Source organism: Acinonyx jubatus, chromosome E1 (assembly GCF_027475565.1).
Source record: "Acinonyx jubatus isolate Ajub_Pintada_27869175 chromosome E1, VMU_Ajub_asm_v1.0, whole genome shotgun sequence".
In the NCBI taxonomy this organism is placed as follows: Eukaryota; Metazoa; Chordata; class Mammalia; order Carnivora; family Felidae; genus Acinonyx; species Acinonyx jubatus.
This window is the reverse complement of record NC_069397.1, coordinates 2,775,676-2,790,844: the sequence shown is the minus strand read 5'-3', so window position 1 is coordinate 2,790,844 and position 15,169 is coordinate 2,775,676. Positions and strand designations below refer to the sequence as shown.

General features: G+C 58.4%; 1 protein-coding gene and 7 non-coding genes across 11 annotated transcripts; 4 read left to right on the top strand and 4 right to left on the bottom strand.

The window, feature by feature from the left end:
• The first annotated feature begins 222 nt into the window (after window positions 1-222).
• Window positions 223-296, top strand: TRNAT-AGU (transfer RNA threonine (anticodon AGU)). The gene has a single exon. It is a non-coding gene; the product is annotated as a tRNA-Thr (tRNA).
• A 466-nt stretch (window positions 297-762) lies between these two features.
• On the top strand, window positions 763-844 carry TRNAS-CGA (transfer RNA serine (anticodon CGA)). The gene has a single exon. It is a non-coding gene; the product is annotated as a tRNA-Ser (tRNA).
• Window positions 845-7,596: 6,752 nt separating this feature from the next.
• HES7 (hes family bHLH transcription factor 7) lies at window positions 7,597-12,786 on the top strand. 4 transcript variants are annotated; one of them, XM_027047384.2, is made up of 5 exons: window positions 7,597-8,462; window positions 8,889-8,955; window positions 10,943-11,038; window positions 11,628-11,715; window positions 12,028-12,786. In XM_027047384.2, exons 3-5 carry the CDS (start codon window positions 10,943-10,945, stop codon window positions 12,486-12,488), a joined length of 645 nt encoding a protein of 214 aa, XP_026903185.2. In that variant the 5' UTR covers window positions 7,597-8,462; window positions 8,889-8,955; the 3' UTR covers window positions 12,489-12,786. The 4 variants fall into 4 exon arrangements, with proteins under 4 accessions (XP_026903185.2, XP_053068068.1, XP_053068065.1 ...); XM_053212093.1 differs by lacking the exon at window positions 7,597-8,462 and having other exon boundaries at window positions 8,734-8,955; XM_053212090.1 differs by lacking the exons at window positions 7,597-8,462; window positions 8,889-8,955 and adding an exon at window positions 8,964-9,999.
• Window positions 8,146-8,216, bottom strand: TRNAG-GCC (transfer RNA glycine (anticodon GCC)). Its single transcript has one exon. It is a non-coding gene; the product is annotated as a tRNA-Gly (tRNA).
• Window positions 12,787-13,078: 292 nt separating the features above from the next.
• Window positions 13,079-13,165, bottom strand: TRNAR-UCU (transfer RNA arginine (anticodon UCU)). The gene is given in 2 exon segments: window positions 13,079-13,114; window positions 13,129-13,165. It is a non-coding gene; the product is annotated as a tRNA-Arg (tRNA).
• Window positions 13,166-13,677: 512 nt separating this feature from the next.
• TRNAL-UAG (transfer RNA leucine (anticodon UAG)) lies at window positions 13,678-13,759 on the top strand. The gene has a single exon. It is a non-coding gene; the product is annotated as a tRNA-Leu (tRNA).
• Window positions 13,760-14,204: 445 nt separating this feature from the next.
• TRNAQ-CUG (transfer RNA glutamine (anticodon CUG)) lies at window positions 14,205-14,276 on the bottom strand. The gene has a single exon. It is a non-coding gene; the product is annotated as a tRNA-Gln (tRNA).
• Window positions 14,277-14,862: 586 nt separating this feature from the next.
• On the bottom strand, window positions 14,863-14,935 carry TRNAK-UUU (transfer RNA lysine (anticodon UUU)). The gene has a single exon. It is a non-coding gene; the product is annotated as a tRNA-Lys (tRNA).
• Between the last annotated feature and the right edge of the window lie 234 nt (window positions 14,936-15,169).

The following is a 15,169-nucleotide window of genomic DNA, read 5'->3' as shown; positions in this document are numbered from 1 at the left end:
GCCGGGTCTCCGTGGCCAAGGGACGGGAAGTCACGTGCCCATCCATGGTCGAACTGGTCGCCAGGGTGTGGGAGAAAGGAGGGGCGGGGGGGTGGGGGGGGAGGGACAAATCTTGGAACGGGGGTCACGGGGGACCCGCGGCAACACTTGGTCTATGATATTTCTCACGCACTGACTCCCGCGAGAAGCTGATCTATCTCCAGGCGCACGGCGCCTTCCGGCGGCGCCGTGGCTTAGCTGGTTAAAGCGCCTGTCTAGTAAACAGGAGATCCTGGGTTCGAATCCCAGCGGTGCCTGGGTCCGCAGAAAGCGGTATATTATTGCTCCGAGGGCAACGCGTCTCTCCAATCTTCCCGAAGGGTCTTTCTGTGGCGCCTTTCCAGAGATTCTTATTCTTACCAAGCCGTTTCCACCTTGAGCTTCCGCTCCCGCGCACTTTTAGCGTGAATCGGCAGGCCGACCCCCACTTCGCTTTCAGGAACCAGGGTGGCGCGGGCATCCCATGCGTTCAAGGGCACGGCGCCCTGGGCTTGGGTTCGGGTTCTGCCTCATTTTGTTGGGGCCGTCCTGAGACTTGGGGCAGGGAGCGAGAACGCGAGAACCGCCCCTTCCGCAGGCCTCCGGCGGCTGGCGAGGAGGTGAGGCCCGCACCGCCGCGGGGAGGCGCACGCGCACAGACGTCTCGAGGCGGAGAGGCGGGGCCGGCGGGAGGCGGGCCCGTTGATAGGCAGCTATAGTGGCGCAGGCCCCAAGCCGCACGCGGCTGTGATGGCCGAGTGGTTAAGGCGTTGGACTCGAAATCCAATGGGGTCTCCCCGCGCAGGTTCGAATCCTGCTCACAGCGTGCGTACTTTTGGGAGTGGCTATCCTTGCCTTCGAAGGAGAAAGGCCTTTGTTTTTCTAGCGCCTCCTTCCCCGGGAAGGATCCGGCCTTTAGTCTTCGGGATTCAGCCACCCGCGACCAGCCCGCGAGCGCCCCCTCGCGGGCCTTACGCTCTGGCGACCGTGTCCCTGAACCGCGTCTCCGAGTTCCTCCCCGTCACCGAGCCCAGCACGCTGCCCAGTGCTATACCGCCCGCGTATTCCGCTTCCCTGACCCACGCCCCTGCCCGTCTCCTCCGAGATTGTTTCTGTCTCCCTCCTCTCAACCCCACTCCACGAGGCCCTTCATCTACCACTCCACGTCTCTGTTCCCCTCTCCCGCAAAGCATGTTACCATACACCCACTCTCCCCCATGCCGTCTTCCCATTCTCTCTGGAAGCCCCTCTAATCAAGTGCCTCCCCCCACCCCATTCCTCCAAGATGCTCCTGTTAAGTTTACCAAGTGACCGTCGCATTGCTAAACCCATTGATCGCTATTTGGCACCAGCTGACACGGATGCTTACTCTCCCCCTTAGAAACGCTCTCTTCACTGCCTTCTAGGACACCCTACCTCTTCTGATACTCCTTCTACATCATGAACAGCTCCTACAGAGACTCCTTTGGTGGGTCAACACCTTCCGGATCCTTGAATGTCGGAGTGTTCCCGCTGGCTCGCTTTTCCAACCTCTTCTCTATCTGTACTCACTCTTATAAATATCAACGAATAACACATTAGTACATCCAGAATGTTCATCTCCGGATCCAGAACTCTTCCCCGAATTACAGATGCATATATATTATTACCTACTTACCGTTTCCACTTGGATATCTAATAGGGAATCACAAATAAATTGGCCAAACAAATTCTTGGCCTCCCCAAAATGAACGTCACCTGCACTTTTCTAGTTCAGTAATGGAAAATTCCATTTCTTCAGTTGGTCAGAGTAAAAGCCTTAGGATCACCCCCGATTCTGTCTCTTTGTCACACACCCACTCCACATCAAATCAGTCACGATTTCTTATTAAAACGGGTTTAAAAAAACGTGACTGCTTGTCAAAACATCACCACTACACCCTGGTCCGAGGCCCCACATCTTGCATCCAGATTGTTACAATAGCCCCTAAATTATTTCCTTCTTCTCTTCTTCCTCTGAACACATTGGGCTTAGTGATCCTTTTAAAACATACATCAGATTCTGTCCTTCCTCTCTTTGAAGCCTTCCAATGGGATATCAAAATGAATTCATGGCTTTTAATGTGTGTAGATACAGAAAGAAATGTGTGCGCATACACCACATATAGAAATACATATATCTCCTAGCTTGCTCCACTGAGAGAGCCTAGAAGGAAAGATACACAAGAACCAACAAGCACACCAAGTGCCCGGATCTTGGTTACTAAATACCGCGTTCCGCTCGAATGAACCAGGGCTCCTAGGAAAAAAGGCTGGTTCCAGGTTAGGGAATTATAAGACGATCTTGGAACATCTTGTTGCCCAGGAAAGGAAAGAAATGCTCAAAGAATCTCGCGTATCTATTTTAAAAAGAGACCCAACGGCTCAGGGTTACAGTTAAAGGAGGTCCCATTGGCTAAATCTGGGACAATCTGAGCATTAAAATACGATTGTGGTGGACCATGATTCACTGAATGGAGACTCCAAAGTTCATAACAGGAAAAAGAAATAAAATGGGAAGGAAGGGGATAGCTCTTTTTATATTTTATAGTCAACTGCCCAACTAATAAATGCAGAAACAGTGCTGGAGTTAGAAGTCATCAATGGATACTGGAGTAGTGATTGAACTTTAATGGGCTGTATGTAGCGAAGAGTCTCAAAGTGTCTTCCCACAAAGTACATATTAATTACTATTCGGGGTGGGGGGGGCTAATAACTTTACAGTGGACAGATGTGGCCAATGCCATCCAACTGAGTGATCAAAGTCAGCGTCTCGGTATTGAGACAAATTGACACGTGTCTTCTGACGTGATTCAGAAGGACACGCCGTCGCTTCTGGGATGTTCCTGCCCCCAATACATAATCTGAATAACTTGATTCTAACCGTGAAGAGCCATCGGACAAACTAAACGGAAGGACCAGCTCCAAAATCACGCTGGTCTCTTCAAAACTGTGAAGATTTAACGATAGATTCTTCTAGATTAAATGAGACCGCAGAGACGCAGTAACTAAATGCAACCATGCGATCCTGGACCGCATCTTGGATCAGGAAAAAAAAAAGCTATTAAGGACATCACTGGAACACTTGAGGAAATTTGAATATGGACTGGGGATTAAATAATGGTATTATATTAACTTTAATATCCTGATACTGATAACTATACTGTTATGTTACGAATGTCCTTGTTCTTGGGAAAGACACACCCAGTAACTGGGGGCAAGAGGGCCTAATGTCTCCAGTGTACTTCCAAATGGTTCAGAAAGCAAATATTTTCTTTCTTTTTTTTTTTTAGGTTTATTTGTTTAAAGAGAGGGACAGCAGGAGTGGAGGAGGGGCAGAAAGAGAGAGGGAGAGAAAGAATCCCAGGCAGGCTCCACGTTGCTAGCCACAGAGCCCCACCCGGGGCTCGATCTCGGCGACCATGAGATCATGACCTGAGCCAAAACCAGGAGCTGGACCCTCAACCGACTGAGCCACCCAAGCAACCCTGGAAAGTGAGTATTTTCTATGCATGCTGTCTTTGGAGAGAAATGACAAAGCAAATGAGACAAACGGAAACAATGGGCTTTTGCGGAGGTTTGACATTATATAGCAATTAAAAATGCTAGAAATAGAACAGAACAAAAAAGCGGGGTGGGGGGTGGGCAGGAAGAAGCCCTCCAAAGCCTTCTCATCTCTTTAGGAGTGGGAGAGTCCTGCCCAAGTCCTTCCCGGGAAACGGCCTAGAAGGTCCTAGCCGATCAGTGCCCCCCGCCCCGTTTCTCTCTCTGATCTCAACTCCCACACTACCGTCGGCCAGAGGCTGCCCTCTGCTCCTTGGACCAGTTAGGCGTGTTTTCCCTCAAAGCTTTCCTGCCAGCTGGTCTCTGCCTGGAGCGCCCTTCCCAGAGGCGTCCCAGTAGCTTTTACTCTCACCTCTTAAATTTCACCTTCTCAATGAGTCTTTCTCTGAAAGTACAATTTCCACTCTCTACCCCCTTGCTTCATTTCTCTCCACCGCACTTACCACCGTTGGACACATCGGTTTTACACAACGTTCATCGGCCCGGTTCCCCTACAAGAACGGTTGGCCCGGTAAGGGAACAAAAGGATGAGCCTGTCTTGTTTTGGATTACTTGGGGTCTTCTGTCCTGATTCTTCCTTTGGCCCAGGGGCCTGGTCCTCCTACTTCCCAACCCCCAACCCCCCAACACCCCCCCCCAGGACCCAACCCTCCAGGAACTCCCCCTACCCAGGACCCAGGGGGGGTCCCAGGAAGCCAGCCTCCCCTTTGAAGAACAAAGAGGGAGGAGCTGAGTCTTGGAGCCCTGGCCTGGGGAGACGTCTCAGCGGGGGAGGGGAAGCCCGGACACTTCACCAGCTGGGCTGTCTCAGTTCCCGGCCCGCCTCCCTAGGGGCCCAGCGCGTGTGGGACACGAGCTCCCCTCCCCCAAGCCCAGATGAGGCCCGCTGTTGAGAGGGAGGCCAGGAAGAGGCTGGCGGCCCAGATACCCAGACGCACACCAGGTGCAAGGACACGCACCCAGGCCCACGGGGGCGCACGCACCCCCCCCACCCCCCACCCCCCGAAACACTGGGCATCCTCCTGGAGGGTGGCCTCACAGCCACGTGATCCTTATCGGCACAGGAGCCACGGCCGGAGAAAATCAGAAAATGGTGCAGCCCCATGCCAACTGGGCCCCAGTTTGGGGAGCCTGAAGACTCCCACGGTTTGGAGAGAGGCTTTTAAGGAAAAGAATACAAAGGTGGGTACACAAGTCATTACTTAGAGCGAAACGAGATCACGGCAACTTACAAGTTGAAAACGCTGGCAGAGGTCACGGAAGTCCAGAAACCCCGCTTTCTATGTGTGTTCCCGACCTGCTGGCCCATCCCCATCATACCTCCACAGACCAGCTGCTGGTTCCTTTTCAAATTTTGCTGCTCGCCTACCGTCCACGTGCTTAGAGTGACGCGAGCCACTGGACACATTCCCATCGCACGTGCCTCGTGGCTTTGGGCCTTCATGGCACGAAGCCCCGTGACGGACACAGGTGATGATGGCAGCTTCCCGGAAACCCTTCTGACACCCGGGGTAGCCAGGCTGACTGATCCCATACCTGGATCCCCAAACTGGCCGCAGCCACTCCAACGCGCCGGAGGCAGGCAGAGTGGGAAGAGACAGAGAGGTCTTTACCATTTACAGTTAAAACGTCTCACTTTCGCAGGTGTCCCAGAAGCCTACGGCCCGGTGAATGCATCACTAGGGCCCTTCCAGGAGCCTGTGGGGGGAAGCGAGGGGGCTTCTGAAGCATGCACTTAATTCTCCTCCTGGTGAAACAGGCCCCTGAACTTGAGACTTTTGATCCCACATCTGCAACGGACTCTCCACCTGCCTAGAAATCCTACTATTCTGACCCCCCGAGGTTTGGCCGCCTCTCCAAAATGACCGCATCACGCCCTCTTTCTCCTCAAACCGCCTGAGCCCTCTCCCTTCCAGCAGCGAGCCTGACTCGTGTTTCTCGGAGGAAAGGACAGGAACCAGGAGAACCCGTGTCTCCCTTCCTGCACCCCAACTGACGCACGCCCTTAGTTTCCCCCCATCTCCCTGTGGGTGAGGAGTCTCCCCTACCACCTGAGGCTGAGTTTCCTACCTGGTCCTGGAGTCTCCCGGCCCCCCCGCCCCTGCCCTCCTGCACCCCTCCACCTCCCAAGAGCAGCCCGGGGCACCTGTGCCCCTACGGGCCACACCGCGTTCCGCTCACCGTTCACAGCAGAACTGGATGGAGGGGTCTGCTTGATGGAAGGCCGCGGTCTGCGTGCCTTCAGTCCCATTCTTCCATCAACCCACTTGAGCTGACCCAGGGGCCTGGGATTGTGTACAGTCACCGCCCCCCCCTCTAGGTCACCTGTGACATCCAAGATGCTAAACTGATGCTTACTTCGCTCTCTTCTCCTTATTTGACCTCCCGGCAGCTTAGCTAGGGCCGGGGTTCCCTTCTTCATACGCCCACTGCTCCTCCTTTCCCAAATTCTGTCCCAGGGACACTGGCCCCCTTCTCGTCGCTACCAACCCCCTAGGCGCTTTGCCAATTCTTCCTCCTCAGCCTGGACTGCAATTGTTGGGGTGCCCCAGGGCTCCTTGCTCCAGCCCCTCTCAAAGCCGCCTCTCTCCCCGGGACTCCCCCATATTTACCTTCCATCTCTGACCCCCAACTTTCTACATCCCTGGCCTACCTGTGATTTCCGCTCGGATGTCTAAGGGGATCTCAACCGACCAAACTTTCCCCACGGCCCCACTGCCCTGGTGCCTCTCACCTCCATAAAAGGCACCACCAACCACCCAGTGACTGAAGCCCAAACTCCAGAGGGAGCCCATTCACGTGTCTCGCCCCGGCCACCACCTCACGCAAGCCGCCATCACATCATGTCAGGCCTAGGAGGCCGCTCCTGCAACCCAAATGTCGTCCCTGCTCCCAATTTCACACGGCAGCCGAAGCGGTCATTTTAAAACAGAAATCGGCGAGCATGGCTTTCCTGATGAAAACCCTCCCTCGCCTCCCATTGCCCTCAAGAATAAAATCCGAAGTCATTTCCGAGCTTGCAAAGCCCTGTGTGGTGGGCCATGCCTGCCTCCCCATTTTTGCCTCTGATGTACTCCAAATCTTCCCGCCCAGGAACCCTGGCGCTCTTTCTCTAGGGCCCACCCGCAAATTCCATTCCTGCCTCAGGGCCTTTGCACCTGCTGTTTCCTTTCGCCTGTTTCTTCCTTGGCCTTAAATACCACCTCTTCCTCCAGTTGGTTTCTGACCCCCCCAGAGGAAAGCAGCACTTTACTCTCAAGCCATTGCCATGTCCGGTTGTCCCCCGTCCCCCCCCCCCATGACCATCTGATGTTTCATTTTCTACGCTCCCCTCCCCACAAGATGTAGGGCTTCGGGAGAGCCCTAACCATACTTGGCACACAGAGGCACTCCATAAATATCGACTGAATGAGTAACAGAGAGGCTGTGCACACAGATGTACAGATGCCCAGATTGTCGCACAGTTTCCTTCTGGGAGTCGCTATCGCGCCTGAGTAGAGAAGAGAGCATCCCTGGTCACTGACACAATCCAGAGACACGAGACCCGCAGCCGAAACAGGTTGAGAGAGACAGGAGGCAGAAACCGGAGGCGGAGACACAGACGCAGGGCGAGCTCCAGACAGAGACCCAGACTCCGCGAACCAGGGACCCGGGCCCGCGGGAGCCCGGGTAGCGGCGCGGAGGGAGGCCAGCGGGCAGCAGCGCGGCAGGCCGGGGGCCCAGGGTCGCCCCCGCCCTCTCCCGCCTCCCCTCTGCTCACAAGTGGCCGCCGGCAGCTGGCGGGGGACACCCGGCCGCCCGCCGGCCCGACGCGTGCGGGATCAAAGCGGCCGGGAAGGGGCGGGGCGGGAGGTGGCGGGGTCCGGGCGGGGCGGGACGGAGGTGTGAGCGAGCTTCCCAGGGGCTGGCAGGAGCGTGGGAGCGCAGAGTGCCGGGAGGCGACAGAGACCCGGAGAGACGAGAGAGAGAGGAGAGACCCGGAGCTAGAGACGCACGGAGACAGCCGGAGACCGAGAGAGGGCGCACGGCCGTCGCTAAGGCAGCTGGCAGGAACGCGAGAGATGCCGAGATAGAGACGCCGGGGCGGCCGTGGGGGCGCAGAAAGACCGCGATAACAGGAAGACCAGGACCCACGGACTTAGAAAAAGAAAGCGCAGTTCAGGGAGGACAGAAAATGGAGAGGGCGAGGAAGAGAAATGGCCGGAAGGGCCCGGGACTTAGGGCGCGTAGGGCGGGAAGGCCTCGCCCCTCCCCCGCGGAGGGTGGGAGGACCCCCGGGGCAGGGATCCGAGCGGCGTGTCCTTTCTCAGGGTGACGCCTGCGGAGATGCGGAGCCGGGGGCGGAGGGAGGGGTGTGGAAGGCCGCAGGACTCGCGGGCTGGGAGGACGGCAGTGGGAGGACTTTCGGCCTTCGGATCTCCATCCAGAGCGTCAAGCTCTACCTTATGGTAAAAAAGATGAGTTAAATAGACAAACTTCTCAGGCAGATTTCTTCCCCATTTGGGGCCAACGGGAGGGGGAAAAAAACCCCAAAAAGTCAGCGTGTGCATTGGCCGGGAATCGAACCCGGGCCTCCCGCGTGGCAGGCGAGAATTCTACCACTGAACCACCAATGCAAGCGACAGCCAGCCCTTGGTGGCCCTACCTGAACTTGTAAGACGTTGAGGCCACCGCGGTCCAGGAGAAGGTGTGGGCCAGGGGCTCAGCGAAGGAGCGGCCCGAATAGCTGACGTGGGTGGAGCGCCAGGCCATCCTTCCTCCCGCCCGGATCCGGCCGCCGGGCCATAAAGTGGCCCCATATGGCCGGGGGGCGGCCCCACACCCGGGTGCGAACAGCCCGGGGCCCCGAGCCTCGCGTGCAGGTGAGAAAAACTCCGCCCGAGCGCAGGTTCCCAAGGAGGGGGGCGACGGGGGCTGCCGGGAGCCACACATCTGCGCTCCCATTTGGCCCAGGTAGGGGGGAGGTGGGATGTGCTGGCGGCCCTGACCCCAAATGGGAGCACTCTCCCCAAGGTCTGTGTCTCTCCGGGCTCGGGCTTTGGCAGGGCAGGCTGCGGGGCGGGGAGGGGGGTGGGGAGAAAGAAAGAAAGCGGGGGGGGGGGGGGGGGGGTGGGGGGGGGAGAAACCCAACAACACAACGTGTGGAGAGGCCCTGGGACGGCTCGGAAGGCCTCATCCGCCTCTGACTGCGCAGCTTATCTTCCAACCGGTCTGCAGTCTTGTCTTTCCGTGTCCTTGTCCGGGGCCGTCTGGTTGTCCCGTTAAATCTCTGATTTTTTTCTTCTCAGACACTTTATCCTGAAGCCTCCGACTGTTCACGCATCATTCTGCAGAGGGTCATGTTCTTGGTTTGAGGTGGGTATTGATCCCTTTTTGTATCTCTTTCTGGTCCCTAAAAAAACCAAAACAAAACCTGTCGGCTCCCTAGTCCCCTATCCTCACGGGGGTCCCCGGGGAGCAAGCGGCACGAGCACTCCTTGTGTCCCGTGTCCTGGCGGACAAAGGCCTGGATCTCCTATAATTAGTTTTGAGTCAAATACTTCTAAGTGGATAGGTCTCTCCACCTCCTACTCCAAGCCTTGCTTCCTTTTTTTCTTTGAGGGTCCCCTTCCTCCCCCGTCCAGCCATCCGTCTGTATGACCCTTTCCCCGGCTCCTACTTCGCTCTGCCTTTGTAATTGCTGCTTGGTAACACATCCTCTTTTCCACTGGATCCGCTGGGTCTCTAGTACGTATCTCAGTATGGATCCCCTAAGCCTAGACCGGTGCGCGCAATGTGGGGGGGGGAATGGAATTAAGATTCGCTTAGATCGAACTGCGCGTCTCTTTTGCCTCCAGGCAGAGCCCCAGTTGAATTGGACAGAGCCACCCAGCGGGAGGCGAATTTGGGGTGAAGGTGTATAAGATCCAGCCTGGAGGGTTGAGGGGTGCCAACCTTTATTTCAGGGTCGGTGGGGGAACAGTGAGCTCCCAAGAGAGCCTCGTTTGGTGGTGGAGGAGGGGAACTCCGAACTTCATTCCAGAGTCCTGTCCCCAGAGCTCTTCAACTCCCTCTCTCCCTAATAACCTCTCCCTTCAGCGGAGTCCCGCCTCATTATACAGCCTTAGGGTCCTTAAATCAGCCAATGCTGCCTTGGCCCCTCATTTCCCACACTCCTAGGTCAGTTTCATTTCTTCCCCTCCCCCCTTGCGCTCCTCCCCTTTCCGGGAGCCTGGTGCTCCTGGCCTAGCGGAGGGGGATCCGGGGGCCGAAGGGGGCGGGCCCGGCTCCAACCCCCACCCCACCCAACTCAGGAGCTGCGGGATATAAGGTGCAAGGCCGGCTTGGGCTCGGTCCACACCAGGATCCGGAGGAGCGATGGTCACTCGGGATCGAGCGGAGAATAGGGACGGCCCCAAGGTGAGAGGTGAGGGGAGGGGGCAGAGGTCCCTGGTCCGTCCAGGGGACCGCGTCCCTGAGACCCTGGGTGAGGGAAGAGGCTGGAGACGCAGGGTTGGAAAGGGGAGAGGTGTGCGTGCGGGGCACCCAAGGAACCAGGAGCTGGGAAGGAAGCGGCGAAGATGAGGATGGGGATGGGGTCAGCGCAGGGGCTGCGTGGGCGGCAGTACTGGTCTTGGGTTTGGGTAGTGGGATTTGGCACCTTGCGGCTTGCAAGGCGTGGGAGGGGGCCGGAATTCGAGTGGAATAAATAAGGGGGGCTCGAGCTAAGGGAGGTGGGTGGAAACGAAAAGCGGGGAGGATAGGCACTTGCTCCGCGCGTGCTGCGCGAGCCGGAGCTGACCCAGTGCAGCCTTGTAGAGAAGGCCGGGAAGGCGTTGGCCCCAGAGGCCTGACCTCTGGAGGAAGATGTTAGAACCAGTGGAGAAAGACGACTGCATAGACGGGCTAGCGGGAGAAGAGGCGCGGTAGCCCCGAGTATCTCCCTTTTTACATTCAGGGCCGCCGACTCAGAGGCCGGCACCTTGCGGCCACGTGTCCACGTGTCTGGGCGCAAAGAGGCCCCCCCCCCAAAGTTCTCCACTGAGACAGAGACACTGCACGAGACGGAGACGTAGAGAGAAAAGAGGAGGCGGAGAGACACAGACAGGGGAGGAGGGAGGACAAGGCAGAGAGGAGAATGCAGAAGACCCGGGAGAGAGAGGAGGCGAGCTACAGAGATTGACCCTAGGGGCTTTGGGAGGCGGAGCGGAGAGGGACCCGATGGGCCTGGCCCTAGGCACTCGTTGGGGTCTTGGGGAAGGGGTGGGCGCGGGACCGACCCGGGCGGCGGGACCCAAACGCCGGCGCGGCCGCGCTGAGTCTCGGTCCGGTCGGCCAGCTCTCCCTTTCCTGCCGGTCGCAGATGCTGAAGCCGCTTGTGGAGAAGCGGCGCCGGGACCGCATCAACCGCAGCCTGGAAGAGCTGAGGCTCCTGCTGTTGGAGCAGACCCGGGACCAGGTCAGTCCTTCCGCCGTCCCCAGACCCCCAGGCCTCCGGTCTTCGCGTCCCAGGGCTTCCTACTGGGGTGGGGGCACGTGCTGCGCTGGCGACCCTGGCCCCAAGGCACCCCGACCCCAGCCCCGCCTTTGCAGTCCCATCCCAGACCCCCTCTCGCTCTCAGAACGTGCTCTTCATGGCCACCCCTGGGGTCTGTAAGTTTCACACCGGCTCTGCAAATTTCACTCCCAGGGTGGGTCAGTCTTCCACCTCTGGGGTCTGTAAATGCTCCCTCCTCTTTCCCGGCACCCGCTCCAACAGCCTGCAGGGTGGTTAATTTCAGTCCCTGGGGTTTGCTGTTTACAATCCGCTCCTCAACTCTGGGTGGGCTTCACCCCCTCGGGTTGGACGCTCCAGGCTCGAGGTTTCCCAGGGCCGTTCCTCGTCATCTCCACTCCGCATTCGGTCGGTCGCGCGCTCCGTGAGCGGCGCGCAAACGCGATCGGGGGCACCCCCAGCTCCCGCATCCCCCCCTCCCTTCTTCCCCCTGCCACTTCCCCCTCTCTCCCCACCCCTTTCTGTCTTTGCGCCCTCCCCCTCCCGTCTGTAGAACCTCCGCAACCCGAAGCTGGAGAAAGCAGAGATACTGGAGTTCGCCGTGGGCTACTTGAGGGAGCGGAGCCGGGTGGAGCCCCCGGGTACAGCGCGGGGGGGTGGGGCAGCGGAGGGCGGGAGGGGGGATTCACGGAGGCCCGGGGCCGGGGTAGCTGGGGCGGACCCTGCGATGGACGGTGGGCTTGGGGAGCGGTAGGCTCTGCTCCGAGGCGAGGTTAATAACACCCGCGCGTGTCTGTCTCTGTGTCTCCCTCATTTTCTCCCTCTGTCCGTCCTTCTGGGTCTCTGTCTCTGTGCGTCTGTCGGGCTTCGGTTATCTCTGCGCCCCGCCCCTTCCCTCGCCCTTGCTGGGTCCCTGCCCTGCCCGCCCGTCCTCCCGCCGGCCGCGGCTCCAGGGGTTCCCCGGTCCCCAGCCCAGGACGCCGAGGCGCTCGCCAGCTGCTACCTGTCCGGCTTCCGCGAGTGCCTGCTCCGTCTGGCGGCCTTCGCGCACGACGCCAGCCCGGCCGCCCGCGCCCAGCTCTTCTCCGCGCTGCACGTCTACCTGCGCCCCAAGCCGCCCCGACTGGAGCCGGTAGATCCGAGGCCCCAGGCGCCGCGCCCACCGCTGGACCCCGCCGCCCCGGTGCCCGGCCCCGCGCTGCACCAGCGCCCCCCAGTGCACCAGGGCCCCCTGAGCCCGCGCTGCGCCTGGTCCCCGTCCCCCTGCTCCCCCCGCGCCGGGGATCCCGGCGCGCCGGCGCCCGTCACCGGACTGCTGCCGCCGCCGCCGCCGCCGCCGCCGCCGCACAGACAAGACGGGGCGCCCAAGGCCCCGCCGCCCCCGCCGCCCGCCTTCTGGAGACCTTGGCCCTGAGCTTTGCGGGGGGGTGGGGGTGGGGGCTGGGGGTGAGGTAGAGACTCCAGCCCGAGGGCAGCAGAGGGACCCGGGCGTCGGGGCGAGCAGGTGTTGGGGAGGGCGGCGGGGCGCGCGGGCGCAGCGCGCGGGTGAGATGTGGTCTATATTAGAGTATCTATATAAATATATATTTCCCCGGTTTCTGTCCCTTTTCCCTGCCCCCTTTGCGACTAGGATTGTACCCTCTCTGCCCCCGGCCCAGACCCAGCCCCTTCCCGAGTCCTTAGTGCATGGAATAAAGTGGTTATTCAATCCCCGTGTGTCCCCGAGCCAGGGGCCTGCCTTTATCTCGGCGTCCACGCCCACTTCTGTCTCCCTTTCCTTCTGTTTCCCGCCCCTCCCCCCAGTCTTGCTCTCCATGGCCCAAGCCCCGGGGCAGACAGGTAAGTAAAGAAGAGAGCAGAGCGGAGACTGAGGTTGGAGCTTGAAACCAGGTGGAAAACACTGAAATAGGGTAGGGGGAGAAGGGGATGGGAGCCTTTAAGAAAAAGTCGGAGAGAGAGGGGAGGGGGGGGGGGAAAAAAAAAAAACAAAACCTGAAATAAAATCGACTCTGGTGGGATTCGAACCCACAACCTTTGAATCGCTCTTTCGTCACTAGAAGTCCAATGCGCTATCCATTGCGCCACAGAGCCACCTGGCGGGCGGCGGCGTCTGACGGCTTACGGGTACTAGCATGGGGGTGGGGGGGGGGGGTGGGAGGGGCGGGGAGGGAGAGGGGTGTGAGGGCTCTGGGCGGGGCATGCCAGGAGCGCCCGGTTGCGACCTCGCAGGCCTGCCTGGGAGAAGTAGCGGGACAAAAGCACGTGAGCCAGGTGGGAGTGCGGACGCGCACGGGTGGAAGAAACGGGGACAGAGAGCAACCGAATGTGAGCGAGCACAGAGCTGCGGCTGCCCGCTTGGGGGATGCTCCCGGCCCAGACGCACCCCACTCCCAGATGCGGCCCCATCCAGGAAAATAAACTTGTGTCGTTGTAAAACATCGGTGTGTCTCTTGTTTCCTCCGGCCGGGCCGTTTCGCCGTCCACTGCTTCTCGGTCCGCGATCTCCCAAGAGGGCCGGCCGGCCGATCTAATACAACCATCCCGAGCCCGGGGTCTCCTTCTAGTCTCTTAGGAGGACTACAGGGAGGACTATCTTCCACGCAGGTAGCGTGGCCGAGCGGTCTAAGGCGCTGGATTTAGGCTCCAGTCTCTTCGGAGGCGTGGGTTCGAATCCCACCGCTGCCAAGATGGAGTTTTTCTGGTGGCCTGTGTACCCCCATATAGAAGTCCTGACCGCCCGCCGCCGCCCCGGTGGGACGCCCCCCTTGTTTTTACGAGGACTCCTTGCAGCCAAGCCACCACCGCCTTCCACTCTCTGGTATTCCAGACCGCCTCGGGTTGTGTCAGCCACGACCTGATGGGACCTGCGGAAGCAACCTGAAGTGCCTCACAGCTGATCTGTGCCTAAACGTGTCCTCGAATACCAGTAGCTCCCAAGACTAGCGCAACTTGCTATACATTTAAGCGACGGCTGTATGTTCTGATGGTGTGCTGGAGGCTCCAACTACCTGGTCTGTTTTTAAAAACAAAGGACAGCATCCTCGCTGGCTTTTCAGACCCTCTCAGGTGACGAATGAGGCTCCTGCCCCAAGCTCATAAATATAACAGCACTCCGGTGGTACAAAACCTAAGGTTCCACCGAGATTTGAACTCGGATCGCTGGATTCAGAGTCCAGAGTGCTAACCATTACACCATGGAACCCACTTGCGATGGGGTTTCTTTGAGAGGGTACATATTACTGATATTCTCATTTTGCGTGTCTGCCATTCACAGAAAACAGAAACACAAATACCTGCTGGAGGCGGTGGACCCCCGCCTCGGAGCACCTGAACTGTGAATGGAGACGTGCTGTGAAGGAAAAAATACACACCGTAGTTAGAAGACATAGTACGTACTGAAAAGAACATCGTCAAAATTTCATTAACAATTTTAAAATATCGAGTACGTGTTAAAATGATAAGATTTCATTGGGTTAAATAAAATGTGTTGTTAAAATTAATTTCGCCTGGTTCTTTTTACTTTCCAATGTGGCTGACTGGAAAACTTAAATTCACATAAAACATGTCTGCTTTCCCTCCACTGTCTACCTATCGTTCGTTCTACTTTCTGAAAAGTAAAATCCCGACGGGGTTACTCTCATTTCATTTTTAAAGTCATGTCACAGCATTTTCGTTACGCTTTCTTTTCCTTCGTTTTGTTTTAAAGGAATACAGAGATTAGTTGTATTCAAAAAGAGCTGTAGGTTCGTGGGGGGGGGGGGGGGAAGGAAAAGAAAGAAAAAGTGAGACGCCCGAACAGGGACTTGAACCCTGGACCCTCAGATTAAAAGTCTGATGCTCTACCGACTGAGCTATCCGGGCTCTTCCCAGAGAGCTGCTCTGCTACTTATATGAACTGTGCGTCTACGGAAGTCCAGGCTCCCAGAGGCGGTAGGTAGTTGCGCGCACGTGCGCAGCGGCTCTGGCGCCCACCGGGAGGGAGCAGAAGGGGCCCCGCGGCTGCTGCCAGCGCTTTCCTGTCCTTCGTCTGGCACAGCACCGGCCGGTGTCTGGCCGCTGCGGGGGAAGGGCCGCGGAGGCGGGGCCGCTGCAGTA

Bases quoted from the DNA above. Each gene is read 5' to 3' on its own strand.
- HES7 (XM_053212090.1), top strand. From the start codon at position 9,958: ATGGTCACTCGGGATCGAGCGGAGAATAGGGACGGCCCCAAG. The intron at 10,000-10,942 runs GTGAGAGGTGAG...TGCCGGTCGCAG, and splicing joins AGAATAGGGACGGCCCCAAG to ATGCTGAAGCCGCTTGTGGA. The intron at 11,039-11,627 runs GTCAGTCCTTCC...TCCCGTCTGTAG, and splicing joins TGGAGCAGACCCGGGACCAG to AACCTCCGCAACCCGAAGCT.